The sequence below is a fragment of the Triturus cristatus genome, chromosome 1_2 (genome assembly GCF_964204655.1).
Source record: "Triturus cristatus chromosome 1_2, aTriCri1.1, whole genome shotgun sequence".
Taxonomy (NCBI): domain Eukaryota; kingdom Metazoa; phylum Chordata; class Amphibia; order Caudata; family Salamandridae; genus Triturus; species Triturus cristatus.
Genome location: NC_140580.1, coordinates 1,181,561,154 through 1,181,579,983, shown reverse-complemented (window position 1 = coordinate 1,181,579,983; position 18,830 = coordinate 1,181,561,154). Strand labels below are relative to the sequence as shown.

The 18,830-nt window shown below is 48.3% G+C and overlaps 1 protein-coding gene across 8 annotated transcripts in view; it reads left to right on the top strand.

The window, feature by feature from the left end:
* The window catches only part of ODF2 (outer dense fiber of sperm tails 2), a 433,573-nt gene that overhangs the window by 73,850 nt on the left and 340,893 nt on the right, over positions 1 to 18,830 (top strand). For 4 of the 8 annotated variants that reach the window (XM_085614079.1, XM_085614078.1, XM_085614076.1 and 1 more), the window contains 3 exons: positions 4,507 to 4,662; positions 5,406 to 5,549; positions 18,243 to 18,377. The exons of 2 other annotated variants lie outside the window; for them this stretch is intronic. In XM_085614079.1, the coding sequence (XP_085470205.1) occupies positions 4,507 to 4,662; positions 5,406 to 5,549; positions 18,243 to 18,377 (435 nt within the window). The remainder of the gene's footprint in view (positions 1 to 4,506; positions 4,663 to 5,405; positions 5,550 to 18,242; positions 18,378 to 18,830) is intronic. 2 more of the 8 variants (XM_085614080.1, XM_085614077.1) reach the window with 1 other exon arrangement.

Sequence of the window (18,830 nt, the reverse complement as noted above, 5' to 3'; positions counted from 1 at the left end):
ACTGAATATTGCTTCTAGTTCTACAGGCCACCACTGAATATTGCTTCTAGTTCTACAGGCCACCCACTGAATATTGCTTTTAGTTCTACAGGCCTAAGCTGGAGTATTGTGTTCACAACTGGTGGCCTCAACAAGAAAGCAGTAACCAGTTCTGGAGACCACCTACATAATGTTATGTATAGTTTTGCAATTCTCGCCTGAAGTATTGAGCCCAGGTCTATGGGCCATATCTGGAGCGTTGTGTCTAGTCTGAGAAGCCATTTATGGAATTGTGGATCAGTTTGTGAGAGCTTACCTTTTAGAAGACACGTCTAGATATTGTGTACTGCCGCGGAAGTCAGCTACAGCATAATATGGTCAGTTTTGGAAGCCTAATTATCGATGCCATCTGAGGAATACTGATACTTCTGTGAGATGCTAAATTTGGCATATTGTGTGAAGACTGACTAATGCGTATAGTGTCCAGTTCCGGAGGCTGCTTCTCAAGTGTTGTGGCCGCCTCCAGATGTCACATCAAAGGCAGTGCTGTACATTCTGTCTGTGGAAGGCAATCTTTTACTCTGGGGAGAAAAGCATTACAAAGAAAAGCCACATAAATAAGTATCTGTGTACAGCTGCCAAGGTCTTACTTTCTCTGTTAAGCCCAGTTTGTAAAGCACCGTGCATGTTCCCTTCAGCAAGAGGGCATTCGGGGGGCAGAGATGGGATGAAGACCTCTGTCCCTGTTCGGCATGAGGGAGTAATGGGAGTAACAGTCATTCGGCTATGGGGATGAAGTCGTCCTCCGGCTGCGTCGAGGCCACAGATACCGACCCCCACAGTCTGGGTCTGGCTGTGTCCTTTGCGTCTGTGTGAGTAACTTTCTAGTCCGGAAGCCTGCAGCCTTGTCAGATCCTTCACCAGCCTGGCACAAAGCCTGGGCTATGTGCCCGCTCCTAGACCAGTGCGGGTTGGGGCTGCGGCCGGTACAGCCCAGCTCACTCTGCGAGCCCAGCATCTGCTGTTGGACAGAATTGATGCCAGACGTTTGGAACATTCTGATGTTTCCACCGGAGTGAATAGGTCCCGCTCAGGAGGGAGACTGTTCTCTTACAATGCTGCCAAGCTGTGGAACTCCCTACCACTCTCCATAAGGTCAGAATCCAATCTGCTTGCTTTCCGGAGGCAGCTCAAAACCTGGCTCTTTCCAGCATAACCCTCTCCCCCTTCCGTTCCTACTGGTGTTTTAGATAGTATCAGCGCTGGGACGCCCAAGGGCAGCTATGCGCTTTAGAAATCCATATTCAAATTAAAAAATTCAGGATGCCAGTGTGTGGGGGCAAGCTCCTCTGGCAGCTCGTGTTTGCTGTGGTGCATCGGCCCCTGGCAGCAGTACTCACCGGCTTCTAGCCAGGGTCCATATTCTCCGAGTCTCTCACACATCCGTCACTCAGTCACGTGGTGGTGCACTCTGCCCTCGGGAGGTTAAATGTCTCTCAAGCAACATTCCAAGAGGCATTCCATCTGAGGGAGCCCAAGTGAACCCCTCACCTCAGTCCTGGAGTTCTGAATACTGAATGGTGATGTATTGCCAACGGGCACGCTTTCACGAAGAAATTATGTGGCGCAAGGGCCAGAGCTGCCGACTTTGGAACTGGGGAACCAGGTTCGAGTCTCGGCAACGATGCTCAACATCTGGTGATTCTGCGCAAATGACTTAATCTACCCCTGGCCACCAAAAATTAACGTGTCCTTGTGTAATGTAATTGGTGCTCATGAAAAGCGCTCCAATACCTTCGGGTCGAGTGTGCGCTATATAAAACTGCCACAAAAAGGCAAAGTCTCCCTGTGCATAAAACCGAAGGGCCAACGGTGAAAATCTTGCTTTAATGCACACTGTGTCCAGCGTGAGACGGGTCCAATCTGGAGAGGGGGTGCTTTGAGGTCAGAGGGTATTTCAGCGCCCAGAGCAATGAGTAAGAAGAACTGAAGTCAGAAGGGCAAGCAGCGTTATGGGAAAGAAAGTAAAGGTTGTCAGAGTTCGTCTTGGTACCCACCGGGAGAGTTCTAGGAGGCCTGCACGTTGAGAGGCCAGGCAAGGCTTTTAAGGTGAAAGGCTTGTGGCGTGCCCGGTGTATGCAGGTAGCCACTCGGCCTGTCGCCAGGAGCAGGAAGGAGGTGGGCTGTAACTCTGACAAAGTTGGGCTAGAATAATTACATGTATTCATTCATAAAAAGAGTGTCGGGGCTGGGCTGAGTGAAAAAGGTGTGTGATATTCAACCTTATCATCCACGTGCACTGTTAGGACTCATGCTAAACAGACCTATAAAGTGTGTGTTCTAACTGAGATTTCAACCAGTCCATCAATACCGCACTTTTCGCCGTACAAATTTCACCTGATAAAACATGAAAAAGTTTTATGCGGCTGAATGAGAGAAAGCATGATATTAACATATTATCCAACCAACTTGAGGTGTTGGATGCAGAAAAGGGAGGAACTATTGCACAAGATAAATAAATTACAATTACTGAAGTACAAGTGTGGCCCCGTGGCCGCGAAAGTTAATTGTGAGAGGGGGAGCAGGAGGTGAGCCTGCGAGCGCTGGGGAGAGCAGTCTGCTCTTTTTTGAAGCACATACTCGTGCTTGTGGCGTGCCCCTGCGCGCTCCCGCAAGGTGTATTCCGCCACAAGCACGAGTATGTGCTTCGAAAAACAGCAGAACGACGGCTTAAGGTCCTCCGATGCAGCGCATGCGCGCTGCGTAGGCGAGACCTAAAAAATGAATGTGTCCTCATGTAACGCAACTGGTGCTATGTAAAGCGCTCTGATACCTGATTCGGGTCAAGTTCGCGCTACATAAACTCCGTAAAAACAAAACTCATAAATCTGAGTTCTTTGCAGACTAGCTCGCTTACATTTCTTTTAGGCGCTCATGTTTGGAATTACACTAGATGCACTACATTGACCTTCGTGCACTAGCATTGGGTACTGAGCCAAAAGACTGGCTATAATGAAGTTGAGGAGGATGAACTATTTGATAAAACATAATCCAAAGCAAGACTACAAGCAGACAAAGTATATTTGAGCCAAGAACTGCACCTGTAAGTGATTTGGTGGCCTGATGGTGGGCACATCCCATTTGGTTTTTTTCTTAGAGTGGGACCATGATCCCTTCCATCGAGTGCAGATTTATTAAGACCGAGCAGGGCATCCTTCCCTTCCAGTGCGGTAGTTTCGTTGTTCACCGTTGGTCAGGACAGGCTCACTCGGCCATGTTAGCGATGCGTGAAGGATCACCGTTCCCTTCTGTCTGCGTGACCCCGTGCTTTAGAGTTAGACTAGTCCCTATAGTCTCTCTTTCTCAGTTGTTGGGTTATACTGAATAGTTTGATTTAAAAAGCAGAAGTTTCTCTCCGTCTTAATGTGTCCTGTAGTGAAAGGTCCAGTAAAACCCAGCTCCATCTGGTCTCTTACTCCATGCTGTGTGAAAGAGCTTTATGGATCACAAGTTCTACCGTCTGTTACTCCATGTGCATAGACAGACTTGGACAGGTTGAGTGAAATGGTTAGTTTCTTCTCATTGTTATTGCATGCTTGTGGGCAGACTCCATGGATTGTCAGTTGCCTCACCCTGCAGTGACAGACTACTTGGACGATGAGTTGTTTCTATGCTGCACTCTGCATTGGTCTTCACTGTGCTGTGCACCACTAAGAACTAGGGCTAGGCTCTGGTTGCTTTCTGGTTTATGGCTGCGTCTGGAATCTGATGCCAGGCGTAGATGTAAAGCTCCATGACTAAAGAGGGGACATGGGTGGGTCAATGTATGTGATCAAGGGTTGTAGTCACTCCTCCCCTTTCTCAGTAATAACTCACTCCAAAGCTAAAGACCCTTCATTTAATTCAGGAAGGACAGTCCTTCAGAAGGTCGCCAATACCCCATGTTTCAAAAGGTACCTTTGTTTTTTTCTTCGAAGTTGGGATGAATGCTCTCACACACACTTCAATGCTTCATCCGTTGGCCCCTCCTCCATTGGCACGCAAGACTGAAGCGGGCCTACATTTTTTGTAGTCTTTTCTCACTGGAATCCCACCTCAAGATGAATCTATTAACTGTGTTTATTTGGAACTTCAGAGATTTTATTTAAAATTGACTTGTGGTGGATAAATGTCCTTTGATTCCGTCCCTCAGTTATTTGCAAGATTGAAAAACCAGAGGGTGTTTTAAGACCCAATTTGTCTGTTAAGATAGTTGACTTGTTTCAGCCGCTCTTACCTGTAAAAGATCTACAGCCTTCTGCTGGACCATGGATCAAGCATGGCACCAAGTGCACATCTGGCCCGATAGCAGCATGAGGTATGAGTGACTTAGAGAAGAGCTCTTGTTGATTAATACAATTATTGGCAAGTAATCTAAACCATAAAGTGGTAGATTTATATTTGAGTAAGAACAACTTGGCAAAAATATTTTGGAAGCCCCAGGTAGCCGCAGAGGGCCCAGTAATGAAACTGTCTTTGGGTACACAGGAGCAGCAGTCCGCAGTGAGAGACGGAAACCAGGAGTCTGCCGACCCAGTTGTTTTGCCACCACTATCGAGTCTACCAAGCAAGATATCAGAGTCCAGCATGTCGACTGCAGCAGATAGACAGAGCAGTGCCATGAGGGCAGATTCTACCGGGGCAGTAAGTGAGAACAGGACATTGTTTACATCAGAGCTTTACAGCCCGTGCAGGTCCTACCTTGTAAGTGAGAACAGGTACTCATTTACTTCCAGGCAAGACCATGCGTGGTAATTCTATCTTCACTATGAATGAGAGCAGGTCTTTTAAGTTCTAGCAGTGCCCCAAGGGTCGATTGTCTTTTTCACAAATAAGGACCACGCCTCGTTCATGTCTGAGCCTCAATGGAAGTACAAACAGTGATTGAGAGTAGGGTATCTTTACATCTAGTTTGGCACCTTCCAGAACTGTTGGATCCTAATCTATGATACACTGAGTCCTTATCAGCCTGTGAAGCCATGCCTTGAGTGATACACTTGTTGTGCCACGAGCCACTTTGGTGTTTTTTTTCTGCATGCGATGTGGGACTTAAAGGACCACATGCCCCTTCTGCCTCAGACTTGATGGACCAAGCGTTCCGTCCATCTCTGCAACCTCATGTGGCAGGGGCAGATTGCATTCAATACCAGTGTCCCTGTTACACCATGTTACTATTCCTCGCCTGGCTGTATGTCAGCAGCTGGCACAATCCGAACTAGACCCTTCTGCTTTCTGAGGCACTGGCAGAAGGCCACTACCAGGACTGGCTGTGAGATATGAACAAGGGTTAGATTATGTCGTCAGAGTAGGAGAAAAGAAACGGGAACCTTTAGGGAACCCCAAGTGACAGCAGAGGGCTAGTAATGAAATTGTTTTTGAATTCACAGGAACAGCAGTCAGCGATGATCGATCATATCCTGGCCTCTGCCACCCCAGAGGACTTGGCACCTCACACAAGTCTGTCAAGCCAGCCGTGCGAATCCTGGTTGGATAGAACATGCAGTGACATGTGTGCAGGCTCTACCTTGGCAGTAAGTGAGAACAGGGCCTTGTTTGTATCCATTAATTCCACAAGGCAGATACTATCTTCTCAGTGACAACAGGGCCTCATTTGCATCACTGGTACCACAGGTGCAGAGTTTACCTCTGCAGTCAGTGCAAACAAGGGTCTTGTTTTCTTCCAAGCAGTACTGTGTGTGCAGTTTCTTTCTTGGGCTTACGTGAGAGCAGGGCCCCTTTTTAGGTCTCGGCTGCGAAAGGCTGCGCTTGCGCAGTCTTGCTCCGAGATTTAATGAGTTGGAGTGACTTTGAGAAGAGGGGCTTGCACCCGCCCCTCTTCTCTCCTGTTCTCCATTGGCTGGCCTCTTAAATGCTGGCCAGCCACTGGAGAAGAGGTCCAGTCACTCCGTTGAAGCCCCGTCCTTTTCGGATCGGGGGGCGTGTTTTTTGCGAGAAGTCTCAGGGAGGAGACAACAGCAAAACACGCCCCCAAATCCGAAAATGAGGCTCCCTTTCTCCGAGGCATTTTTGCTGTGCCTCGGAGAAAGGCGGTGGTGTCTTTCGGTGCCCTCGGCTTGTTAATCCAGTCACAAGCTTTACGTGGGGGTGCGCGCGCGCTGCTTTGAGGTCCCCCTTTCCCGCAGAATCGCTGCTCGTGGTTTGGCTGCCTTGCTTCCCGTTTGAGACCAACTTTGATCCCGACCGGGGCGGAACTCTGCGTGTCTCTGGGAGCAAGCACATTGGAGCAAGTTGGTGTCCGAGGGGAGCTCCGGCGATCTTGGGAAAGCGAGCATGAGCCGCACGGATTACTATGTTTATCCTATCTCGGATTACCTCTGAGCTACACAGCCTGCGGACGACGAATACGAAGACCTCTAGGAAACCTCGGACAAACTGCACCGGGCAAGCAAAAACATGGATCTGCGAGCACGTAAGAAACTTCGTCAGCTGTCGCTGCCCCCCGCGAGCCCTTTGCAGGCTTTGCTGGTGGCAGCGTTGGCCCTAATGGGGTGTTTTCGGCATTCAACTGGTTGCTGGCGCTCATTGCTTGTGGGGGAAAGCTGATCTGTTTTTATTTCTGTGTATGATCCGCAGTGTTGGAAAGTGTATTTTTAGCGTGAATGAGACATGATTGCGAAGAGCTGGTGCAGAGGTGCAGGGACACTTTGTCCCGGTGCTGCACTATTATTAAACGTGTGGAGGGAGTGTAGCTCGAACACACAAGTCCTCGTGAAAGGGCGCACGTCGCTTTCGTAATAGGAAACCTTTGGAACAGGTCTCCGGTGGCGCTGTTAATGTCTTTAGTTTCGTGGTACCGCAGACTTACCTTCATTGTCTGTGCCGCTGCCATCATGATACACTGCGTCTGGTCAGGAAGTCTCGGCCGCTTGGAGGGCTGCGCGGTTATCATGGTAGAAGGAGGCGGCGTTTTCTCTGCAGATACCCCTACAGAATGTCGGTGTCCAGTAATACCAGCACTTTAGTTTTTCGCTAGAGCGTCTGCGATAGTGTTAAATGTAATCACCTAATTAAACATTTAATGGACTTCTTTTGATAAGATACGCCTCTCTTTTACACCCATTCCAACATGGCCGCCGCTTTCATCGGACGCCCTGCAGAAGGCGCGGCGATACGGCTTTTTATCCTTCGCAAGCGACAGCAAGCAACTTTAAAGTAAATTTTGATGGTGTTTCTGACTGTGCGAGTGGGGTTGGTTGCAGGGAGGGAGGTTGTAAAGGGTTTGTGTTTTGTATTGTGATTTACCTGTGTTAGGTTTATCAGAAAAAGTTATCCTGGTTTTTGATTTTTATACTTCAACTTTCCGTTGTTTTTTTTTAATCTGCTCCAAGTTCTGTGTTTTTTACTTGTGAGCGTTTAGGAGCAAACCACGAACAGAGGGCGGGAGGCATCGGAAGGGATGAACGGGGGGTGGGGGAGGGTCATAAAGACGTGTGCGCGTGTAGGGTTAGGAGTGACCCACAAACTGGACCTTTATTCCAAACCTCGCTGCCGCGAGCCAGGCCGGCCTCTGCCCTCGAAGCCTTCATTCAATGCTGATCATGAATGAGCCCCGTCACTTGTGTTTGGTTTGAGGGGGGAGTGGAGGGGGCGGGCGTGGACTCCTCGGACACAGGTCCACCTCTGCGCCTCGGTTTCTGTGAGCGCTTTTCCCAGAGCGATGGTCGGGCGTGTTCAATGCTTGTTGAACCTGGCATTCTATAAGTTACTTAAATGTCTCCTCGCCTAAAATGTCAATTATGCTGTGTATTTATTTCGTATTGTTTTTTTCAATGAAAATTGCCTTTTTGAACGTTTTTTCAATCGGCATCGATTTCTATTTACACCCGCTGCTGAGTTCTGAATGTTTTATTTCGAAGTTATAGGGGCAAATCAACAGTGAAAACGGGGCAAACAAACGCTAGAGAGCGGTCGAGGGCGATCTCTAAACCCGCATTAAAATGCAGACAATTGCTATTACATTTTTCATATTGGGTTACTTCAAGCCAGCCAGAACTGCAACACCCAGAATGCACTAGGTTGTTTCATGAAATGAGTTGGAACGTTTCAGGCATGGCATAAATCCGTTCTAGTTAAACGCAGCACATTTATGGCGCGTGTTCGGGACATTGGTGTATTCAGGATGGATTTTAGCTCGGTTTCTTGAAGACCCGCGCCACTGGTGAAACGTCACATCCGTTGTAGTGAGCAGGCCCAGACTGACGCATCCCCCGCTGTTCTGGTGTGTGTGTGTGTGTACTTGCTGGGGTGCAACAGTCACGGTGGGAATTTTAAAAATTCCTGCTTTGAAAAAGCTTGTTTTAAACTTGTACGGCTTGTGCTGAACGGGTGTGGTTAGAAGGGGGTCCCGTGTCCAAAATGGGTAGATTTTGTGTACAAATGGTAGGAGCCCGTTCATACAAGCACAGCATATAAACACAAGTTTCTTAATCTGACATGTTGCTGAGTCGACTGTTCGTTTTTTTTTTTAGCCCATCTCTGGTAATGTGAGTGGGAAGTCAGCCTTCGTGGCAGTGCTTAATTTGAAAAAAAAAAAAAAAGTAAATTCAGTATGCTGAGTCATTTCTTCCCTGATTTTGCACTCAGGTTTTCTGATTCTACATCCGAATCCCAACCCAGGCAAAGTTGTTTCTGCAATTTTGCTACTTGCAGTGTACACCATCATACATTCAGGATTAGGATTTTCGGAAGTCATGCATGAAAAATGTGGAAACATGAAATATCCTGTGGTTCAAATATGTGAGAGACACCCTAGGCAAGATTGGGTGTAGTGATCTATGGGAAGCATGCAAGAACCACCCAGCCAACAGCAAATCCACGATCAAACCCAACTATCAGTTTAAATTGGGTCAGATTCCAATATAGGCACTATGAGGGACCAATTTCTCAAAGTTAAAGTATCCAACAGCCTTGAATTTTTCTTTGATGCTATCAAGCCCCTAAAAAAACTGCCTTTAATGGGACGTTTTTGCCCCACTTGTGGAGCAGAGAGGGAAACTATAGAGCATGTATTCTTTCTCTGCCCCACCTATACATTATCCAGGAAAAAGTGGCTTATCCCTATTTGCCAGGTCATGGGCACCACAGCTCATATTATTGCATTCCAAATATTTAAGAACAATGTAAGTTACTTAACTGTCTATGCAGTATCCCGTTTTCAATTGGCAATGTGGAGAATCAGACTGTGGTGTACACAAGATAGAACGTCCCTAGCCCGTAGTGTCCAGGCTTCTTTTAACATAAAACTAGATGGGTTTATTCATACATTTTTAAATTAAATTGTCCCAGTCGTGTTTATATTTTCTCCAGTCCTGTGAATTTGCTCAAAGATAAAAGCCAAATAATCATTAAGAAGGGAACTAATGGATGAACTATTACATATTTTTAACATGAGGACGCCTGACTAACAAGGGCTATAATTAGTGACTGCTTGAATTGTGACAAAGGTATGTCAATCCCATGGTTGGCTTACGTGAAAAGCTCTTTTGATGAGGATGGTCTGTCATATACTTTTTCTGATACCACCACACATGTATCCATTAATAAAAGAAAAGTTTCATCAATGTTATTAGCACAATCGCTTGATAAGAGGGTTTTGGAGGAGTATAGGAAAGCATTGATTGGAAAATATCTGTCCGTGAATACGGAGGTTACATCAGGTAGCTACATATCGAAACCAAGGAGGACCTGGGAGCGCTCTCTATTATTTAGATCCAGGGCAGACAGTAAAAGACCTACTTTGGTTTCCAATACGGTATCACACCAACTTAGATGTGATTGCATGCCTGTGTTGTAATGGTGTTACTCAGTCTATGATTCACTTACTCTTATTCTGTAAATTTTACGTGTTATACACGTAAAGCTTCTTGGCTCCATTAATAGGGAGAGAATGTGGGCTAACGGCTAGGGCGGTCACCTCGCAGCTGGGGAATCGGGTTTGAGTCTCAGCAGGGACGCTCCACATTCTGTGATTCTGGGCAAATCACTTAATCGCCCGTGCCTACCCAAAACAAGCATTTACAATGCAACGGTCTCGGCATTGTTAAAGTTAGAGCTATTGCCATTGCTCATGACAATGCCGTTTCTTTAAATGTTTTAAAAACAAAAAACATAAACAAAAATAATGTCATGAGCAATGCCAATAGCTCTAACTTTACCAATGCCGAGACCATTGCATTGTAAATGCTTGTTGTAGCTGTAATCTGTTATAGATTGACATGCAGTATGTTATTTTGGCATCTAGAAGTTGGATCCAGAAATAATATTTTGGAGAGAGGAGGAACCTTTATTTTTAGTGTCGACCAGAGGGGAATTCGGAGTGATAACTTTAACCATAAGCACACAGTGCCTCACTGCGTGGCATCCGTTTGAAAATCCTATTTTACACCACCTAATTCTGAAGGATACACTCAGTAGGATCTTAAAGATTAATTGTTAGCATCAATACAAAATGCAACCGACTGAATCTAGCAAAATATGACCACTGGGAACTGATACTAAAGAGGAACCAATCCATTTGAAGGCTCACATCCTTTTCATATTTAACACAGACCTTAATCATCGAGGCACCCAGATTGTGCATAATACATCTGTGCTCCTCTTCTCTCATCTTCTTGAGGGGTTCTTTCGTTCGTTGATCAACAAAGCTCCTTTTGGGCTCTGCCGTTAGCATGGGCATCAACGCCTGTAGGCATACCAGCAAACAGGGCGTCATTTGTGTTTCCCACTACATAAGAACAATACTAAGGGACCGGCTGCCTGGCTTGGAATCCTAAAAGCTTGGCCTGCTGGCTATTGCCGTCTGACACCAATGCTGTTACAGGTCTCTAAAACAGGATTTGGGTTTTGGCATGGATGATGCTTCCAACGTTGAGTGCATTGAGTCGTACAGGCGGAATCGGCCTCTTACAAGAGGAACAGGAAAATGTCTGGGATTATGGGCTCACCACCTTCGGTTCAGAAAATTCTTTTTAGTGTCGAAAAACCTTACTCCTGTAGTGCCTCCACATGAAAGCGTTTCCGAGTCAAACCTTTCCAACTCTTACACCTATGAATATTTTTTTGTAAATTCTTTTTATTTTGTTATCAACGTACGGCAGTAAAATGTTACAACCGCTGCGATCATGTTATACATAAGAGCTTGTACATACAGTTGATTGTAATTACACATTGTCACAAGGCAGGTTTGGTGTTCTGTTCGATAGCTAGCCCATGAATTGTTACCTAATGAATAGTGTGGCTGCGACTGTATTCTTTCGTAGTTGCGTTTTGTTCTCAACTGGGGCTTGAGCAGCTACGAGTGTCCAATAGTCATATTGAGGTAACCGTAAACAAACTGGGGGAATTAAATTGAATTGGGTATGCACTGTGTGAGGGGAGAAATAGAAGGATGGGCTGGGATGAGCGGCACTGTGAGTTCGCGCTTGCACTTGTGCAGAAAGGACGGACGGTAACAATGAGGGTTTATTAAGGCTCGGGGGGAAGTCATTTGCGTACACTTTGCATTCACGGCTTGTGTGTTGAATACTGATCAGAGGTCTCCTTCGGAAGTGGATGTATCTGGCGTGGCCTGTGGGGAGTGTGGCGACGACAAGAGGGGCCTGGTGTGATCTAGGGTGTGCTGAAAGGTGTGTAGGAGAGTCACCCATTGCATGGAGATTCAATGCTTACGTATTCCTCTGACCTCTTCGTGCCGCACAGCCTCCTTTTCTGATGCCCGCCATTTAGAGACTGCTCCTACCCAGGCTGCTGAGGGGGGCCCTGTTGGGGTTCTCCAGTGCATGGCAATACCTTGCTTAGCTAGTAGAAGGGCTAGAGATGCAAATCGCACCTTGACTTTGTGATGTTTGCGGCGTTTGACTATGCCTAGTGCGCAGGCGTCCCATGTTGTAGGGTCTGTGAGACCCGTTACAACTCGCAATGTGGTGTGTATTTTGCTCCAATAAGAGTGAAGTGACAATTCCAGAACATGCGGAAAAAAATGCGCTTAGGTGGTGACATCTTGGACATGAGAATGGTGTGTTCGGGTAGTATCTATAAAGGAGTTCGGGCGTTAGGTATGCAGGATGCAAGATGAAAAATTGTATGTTTAAATCTGGGATTACGGGATACTTTCTTTGGGTATTCTAGTGCTTGTTCCCTGCCTTTGGAGTTCTGCCTCCCATTTGTCCCGTAGGGGTGTAAGTGACAATGCTATTAGGTCCCGGATGGCCCTGTATATCCTAGTCACTATGTGGCCTTCTGGGCCCATTTGCAGAATGGCGTGGAGGACCGGATGCGTTGCTGGTTCACTATCGCGCGTATGCCACGCTCAGTGACAGTCCGCCACCAGTTAACTGTATAGAAGGAATTGGTCCCCAGGTAGGCCCGTATAGTCTACTATTTTGTCAAAACAAAGTAGGTAGCCACCTGCGAACAAGGAACCTATTTCCGTAAGCGAGTGGTTTGCCAGACTCATTGAGCACGCTCCGTGTAGTGCTCGTGTTCTCTATGAAGGCCTACCAATGGCTGCAGTGTGGAATAGAATGGAGTTGGACACAACTTACAATGGATCCAATGCATACAGGATTGCACCACTGTCACCTGCAATGGGTGGGTTGGCGCAGCCCGGGGGGTATCGACCCTGGACCTGATGCTGACATGGAACAACCGTTGGATATTATGGGAGGTACATCTTCAGATTGGTCTGGGTGTGCCAGGGTTGGGAGCACTGAGGCATAGCGCTCTGCCAATATCTTGCCGAATATTTTTATAGTCTGCAGACAATAGAACGATAGGACGATAATATCCTAGGTGGCAAGGGTATAGGTCCGGTTTTAAGATGGATACAATCAATGATTCTCGGAGAGAAAGTGGGAGCTCCCCCTCTTCTAGCGCCACCTCATACATTTCTGCCAGCCGTAGTGCCAGCATTGTGGAGAACGTATGATAAAATTCTAACGGTAGACCATCGAGACCTGGGCCTTTATTTTTGGCCAGATTTTGTATTGCTTGTGTCACGTCCGCTGACGTGATTTTTGCATCAAGAGTAGCTCTGTCAGCTGCTTAATGCAATACAGTGAGTGAGTAGTTAGGAACTTGCCCATCGCCGCGGGGTCTGTTTTGGCTAGGGACAGTGTTTAGTCTCGCATACTACTGCTGAATGCTTGTGTAATTTCTGTTTGGGATCGGACTGTCGTACCATAGATAGTGTTCACCTCGGTTATAGGGTGAGGGATATTGTCTTGCCGAACCAGCCATGTCAATAGTGTGCCTGCTCTGCACCCCTTTCTGTGTGCCCTGGCAGCATGTGCTGTGAAGTTGTATCATCTGAGGTCCGCTAACACTTCCGCATATGTGCTTTTTGCGTCTGCTACCCGAGCCAGTGATGCTTCATTTTTGTCTGCCGCTTGTGTCCGTGTAGCCAGCTGTTGCTCCTCCTCCAATATACGCCGTTCTAGGGTTTTGCGGACACCAGAGATGTGCCTGATACATGTATCTCTAATCACTACTTTAAACGCATCCCATTCTATTGCTCTTGTGGTTGCCGATTTAACGTTGTCATAAAAATAATTCTGGATGTGCGTTTTATATTCCTCTCTGAACACCTGGTCCTCCAGGCAGTCTCAAAGTAAATGCCAAGTGGGGACTGGGGGTAGCGGTGGTTGCCAAGTCAAAGAGAGTGTATGCGTACCATGATCGGATAGGACTCGCCCTAGATACTCCTTGGTTTGGATCATGGGGATTTTGTGGAAGGCGCGTAGGAATCGATCAAGACGAACTCTGAGGTTATGCGGGATAGACATATGGCGCAGTAAACATCCTCAAGACCTCCTTTCATTCCAACAGACACCAGTGGCGAACCCAGGCGTTCAAGCGCTTTGTCTGTCTTATGGCCAGAGATGCTGGGTATGGAGAGTGCCACCTGTCTAGAGAGAGGTCCTGCACACAATTATAGTCTCCTCCCAATATCCAGGGTGTTGCAGTATATTGAGAGAGTGTGGGATAGAGACTCTCTAATTTCCCCTGTTCTGTGTTTGGCGCACAGATGCTGCCTAATAAGATCGGTCTGCCATCCAGACGCCCCTCCAGGAGAGCGTAGCGACCTTCCGTGTCTACTGCTCTGCGCAGCTCCTGGAACGGGACCCCCGGCCGAGGCTAGAGAAGTGCCATCCATGCGAAAGCTGAGTATGTGGTTACACAGAATGTGCCTCGCCATTGCTTTCATAGTTTGAGTTCTCCCACTGTTGGATGCATTTCTTGAAGAAACGCTATCTGCTGCTTTATGTATGCATATACCGCGTATCTCTTGCGAGCCGTGTGCATGCCTCATACATTTAGTGTAATGATGTTATCGTTGTGTATCATTGAGGCATGGGAGCTGCCCATGTTGTCTAGCAGCACGAAGCACTGCGTCTCTGTAACTCTGTAATGAAGAATCTTCGCTAGCATTGGGCGAGGAGGGGATCCTGGGGGTGAATGACGGGCTGACATCCTGTGTGCTCTCTCTATGGAAAAGAAGGCACTTAGATCTGTAGCCGGTGTGAAGGAGCGTATCCAGGATTCCATGTAATTGATGGATTTTGTACCTTCAATCCTTCTGGCAGGCCTAGGACACAAATGTTGCACTTTCTCAAGCGTCCTTCTAGGTCATCCGCATGCTCCTCCAGGGTCGCAACATGATTTTGCAGTGTCTTTTCTCACCATCCGCAACTTTGTACGCCAATTTATGATGACCGTCGCGCAGTAGACTAAGATCGGTTTCTAGGGTGCCAAATCGCTCCTCCATCGTGACTCTGGAATGTCAATGGCTGCCAGCACCTTATCTAACTCATCAGACATAGTCAGTACCGAGGGTGGCTCCGAGTCTTCCAGCTGCGATTTGGCTGTGTGAGCGTTACCTTGTACTGTGGCAGGCTGCAAGGCGCCAGCGTTGGAGCGGAGCTTCCACATATTTGTATTTGGTGTGTGCGGATTCCTATGCTTGGCTCTAGCCTGTTCGTGAGAGTTGTGAGAGGGTGGCCTGATATATGCTGTCCACTAGTTATAGTGGGCACCTTGTATCAGTCCAAACAACCCCTTATGGTGATAGGTTTAAGACAACCTTTATTGAAAGCTATCCTATTGGTAGCTATGGAGAGCAGCCTTCAGGCTAAGTCTTGAAGGAATGTAAAGCAGCTTGTTTTACCAGTCTATAATCTCTTGAATGATCAAATGAAACGACAACCACACCAGGCATATATTTAAAATATATGTATTTAAGATAAAACACACCCCTCTAGTCTCTTTATGAGGCTGGAGATCGAAGTACTTAAGTTACAAGTCAGTATTCAACAGTAAAAGCACAAATACACGTTTGGGCCCTAGGGGCGTACCAAACCATATACCAATAAAATGGTTTAAGAACCACAACTGAACTAGACACAAGGCCTAGAACCTGTAGAAGTGCTTGGACCACAAGGAACCACCCATGGTAGTGACACAGGGGACCCACGGGGACTGTATGCAGTGTAAAAACACTACCGCGGGTTCCCGTTATCTTCTATGGGTAATGTCTCAGTTGGAAATTTAAATGTTAGGGACACTTCTAATCGAGTCAGGACAAAACCCTTTTGGACTTAAGAAGTTCTAGGGGTAGCACCCACGGGAGCACCGGAGTACTCAAGTTACCTCACCCAGGGAAGCCGGGTGCTTAGGTGTCTTTTGGTGTCGGGTCGCGTCGTCGTTTTCAATGGAAACCTGCAAAGAACTGCTGCTGCCGTGAAGAGGAGAAGTGTCCAAAGAGATCCAAGCCTGGATCTGGGGTGGAAGGAACCTGAAAGCAGAGGGGACAGAGTCTGGGTCACTAGCCAGTGACCAAGGGCAGGATCGACCCATGCCCACAGATGTCGGGTGCTTCAGGTGGGTTGATGGGTGTCTTGACTCTTCAGCCACGACGTCCAGGAGGCGTCGACGAAGTCCACGAGCCGGATTCGAGCTGTCCCACGAAGTCTGTCGAGTGCTGCGTTGTTGGTGACCAGATTGGACCCACCAAGCCTTGGCAACCGCAAGTCGCAGGAATTCAGAGAAAGGAATGCAGTGCAGACCAGCAAGGTCTGAGGGACTCACCCAGCGAGGGTAAGTCGGGGCACGTCTGGAGCAACCAGGCAAGCCCAACAAGAAAAGGAGTTGCCTTCATGGGGACCTGCTAGCCAACGGGCTTGTGATCGCGAAGGAGCCTCAAGCGGTCGCACTTGAAACTGGCCCACGGGTCACTCGTGGAGTGGAGGCCAGCAATCTTCGGTGCAGGAGGTGCTCAAGGCTGGGGCTACTCGGAGCCCAAAGCACAACTTCGAAGAGAACCAGGAAGATGCTGTTGCTGCAAAAGATCACGGTGTCCAGGGGTCACGGTTCCACTTCACCCACGATAGCCACGGGCCTCAGCTTTACTGTGGACTCAGGGTAGCCTCGGGGAAGTCTGGAAATCCACCTCTGGTGATGCAAAGACTTCGGCGTCCGGCGGGAGCTTCAGCGAGGCAGACCGGTCAGTTGCTTCTTTGGTGCCTGCCAAGCAGGAGAGTCACTCCTTGACCCCAAGGGAGATTTCTTCCGTCTTCTAGTCGTGATAGAAAGTCGAAGGTCCAGGATATATGTTGCAGAGTTTCGTCCAGGGTAATCTAAAGTCCTATGGACTGGATTCCTATACTTATACTAAGTTTAGGGGATGGACTAACTCTAAGGCCCCACCTATGGGTGGGCTTGGAAAGAGGGGTGGTTACAGGGAGGGAGCGCAGGGCCACCAGTTCACCTCACGAGGAACACAAGTGCCAATTCTGCTGAGGCCATGAGGGAGCGTAGGGCCTCAGTTCACCCCACCAGGAACACGAGTGCCAATTCTGCTGAGGCCATAAGGGAGCGCAGGGCCTCAGTTCACCTCACGAGGAACACGAGTGCCAATTCTGCTGAGGCCATGAGGGAGCGCAGGGCCTCAGTTCACCTCACGAGGAACACGAGTGCCAATTCTGCTGAGGAAATGAGGGAGCGCAGGGCCTCAGTTCACCCCACCAGGAACACAAGTGCCAATTCTGCTGAGGCCATGAGGGAGCGTAGGGCCTCAGTTCACCTCACCAGGAACACAAGTGCCAATTCTGCTGAGGCCATGAGGGAGCGCAGGGCCTCAGTTCACCTCACCAGGAACACCAGTGCCAATTCTGCTGAGGCCATAAGGGAGCGCAGGGCCTCAGTTCACCCCACCAGGAACACGAGTGCCAATTCTGCTGAGGCCATGAGGGAGCGCAGGGCCTCAGTTCACCTCACCAGGAACACGAGTGCCAATTCTGCTGAGGCCATGAGGGAGCGCAGGGCCTCAGTTCACCTCACCAGGAACACAAGTGCCAATTCTGCTGAGGCCATGAGGGAGCGCAGGGCCTCAGTTCACCCCACCAGGAACACGAGTGCCAATTCTGTTGAGGCCATGAGGGAGCGCAGGGCCTCAGTTCACCTCACGAGGAACACGAGTGCCAATTCTGCTGAGGCCATGAGGGAGCGCAGGGCCTCAGTTCACCCCACCAGGAACACCAGTGCCAATTCTGCTGAGGCCATGAGGGAGCGCAGGGCCTCAGTTCACCTCACCAGGAACACAAGTGCCAATTCTTCCTGGTCAGCGAGGGCAGGGCCTTGTTTATGACAAAGTAGTACCACAAGTGCAGATTCCTTCTTGGACGTGACTGAGAGCAGGTGACCAAATCCATCCAGTTTGACTCCTTCAGTCCTCCTCTGGGATCTGAATTTACCGAGCAGAGTGAATCCTTTGTGTCTGACTATGCCTTGAGGAGTCACTTATTGGTGATCATGTGGCAGAGGCAGACTTGAAGGACCACACGTCTCTTTGGTCTGTTTCAGAATGGATGGTCGATGAACCCTTTGGCCTCTGTTACCACAAGAGATAGGCACAGACTCCATGGACCAAGAGTTACCAGAACCAGCTTTGAAAAGAGTGCAAGGACCTTGGGACTTTACAGCCGACATCTAGTTCTAGTCCACCATCAGCTGTGGGCCCTTCGTTAGCAGAGCAAGAGCTACTTCCAGAGGCTCTTTGTGGGGCTCTTGGAAACCCTGTGCCGTTAGTAGACGTGAGCCATGAACAGTAGTTAGATTTATGTTTGGGGTTGGAGAAAAGGGGGAGAAATCCTTTGGGGCCCCAGGTAACTGCAGAGCGGCTTGTAATGAAAATTTCTTTGAATACACAGGTTGATCTATCAGTGATGGGAGACCAAGATGAGCTGGCGCCACTCACAAGTCTGTCAAACAAGATGTACAAGTCCTGTTGGTCCATTTCAGCAGATAACTCGTGCAGTGACGTGTGTGCAGATACCACCTGGGCAGTAAGTCAGAACAGGGCGCCATTTATGTTTGTTAGTCCAAGGAGTGCAGATTCTGCCTGTGCAGGAAGTGATAGCAGGGCCTCATTCATATTCACTCAGTACCACAAGTCCAGACCCTACCAGTGCACGAGTGAGAACAGGGCGCCATTTATGTATGTTAGTACCATGAGTGAAGATTCTGCCTGTGCAGGAAGTGATAGCAGGGCCTCATTCACATTCACTCAGTACCACGAGTGAGACCCTACCAGTGCATGAGTCAGAACAGGGCGCCATTTATGTTTGTTAGTCCAAGGAGTGCAGATTCTGCCTGTGCAGGAAGTGATAGCAGGGCCTCATTCATATTCACTCAGTGCCACAAGTCCAGACCCTACCAGTGCATGAGTCAGAACAGGGCGCCATTTATGTTTGTTAGTCCAATGAGTGCAGACCCTACCTGTGCAGGAAGTGATAGCA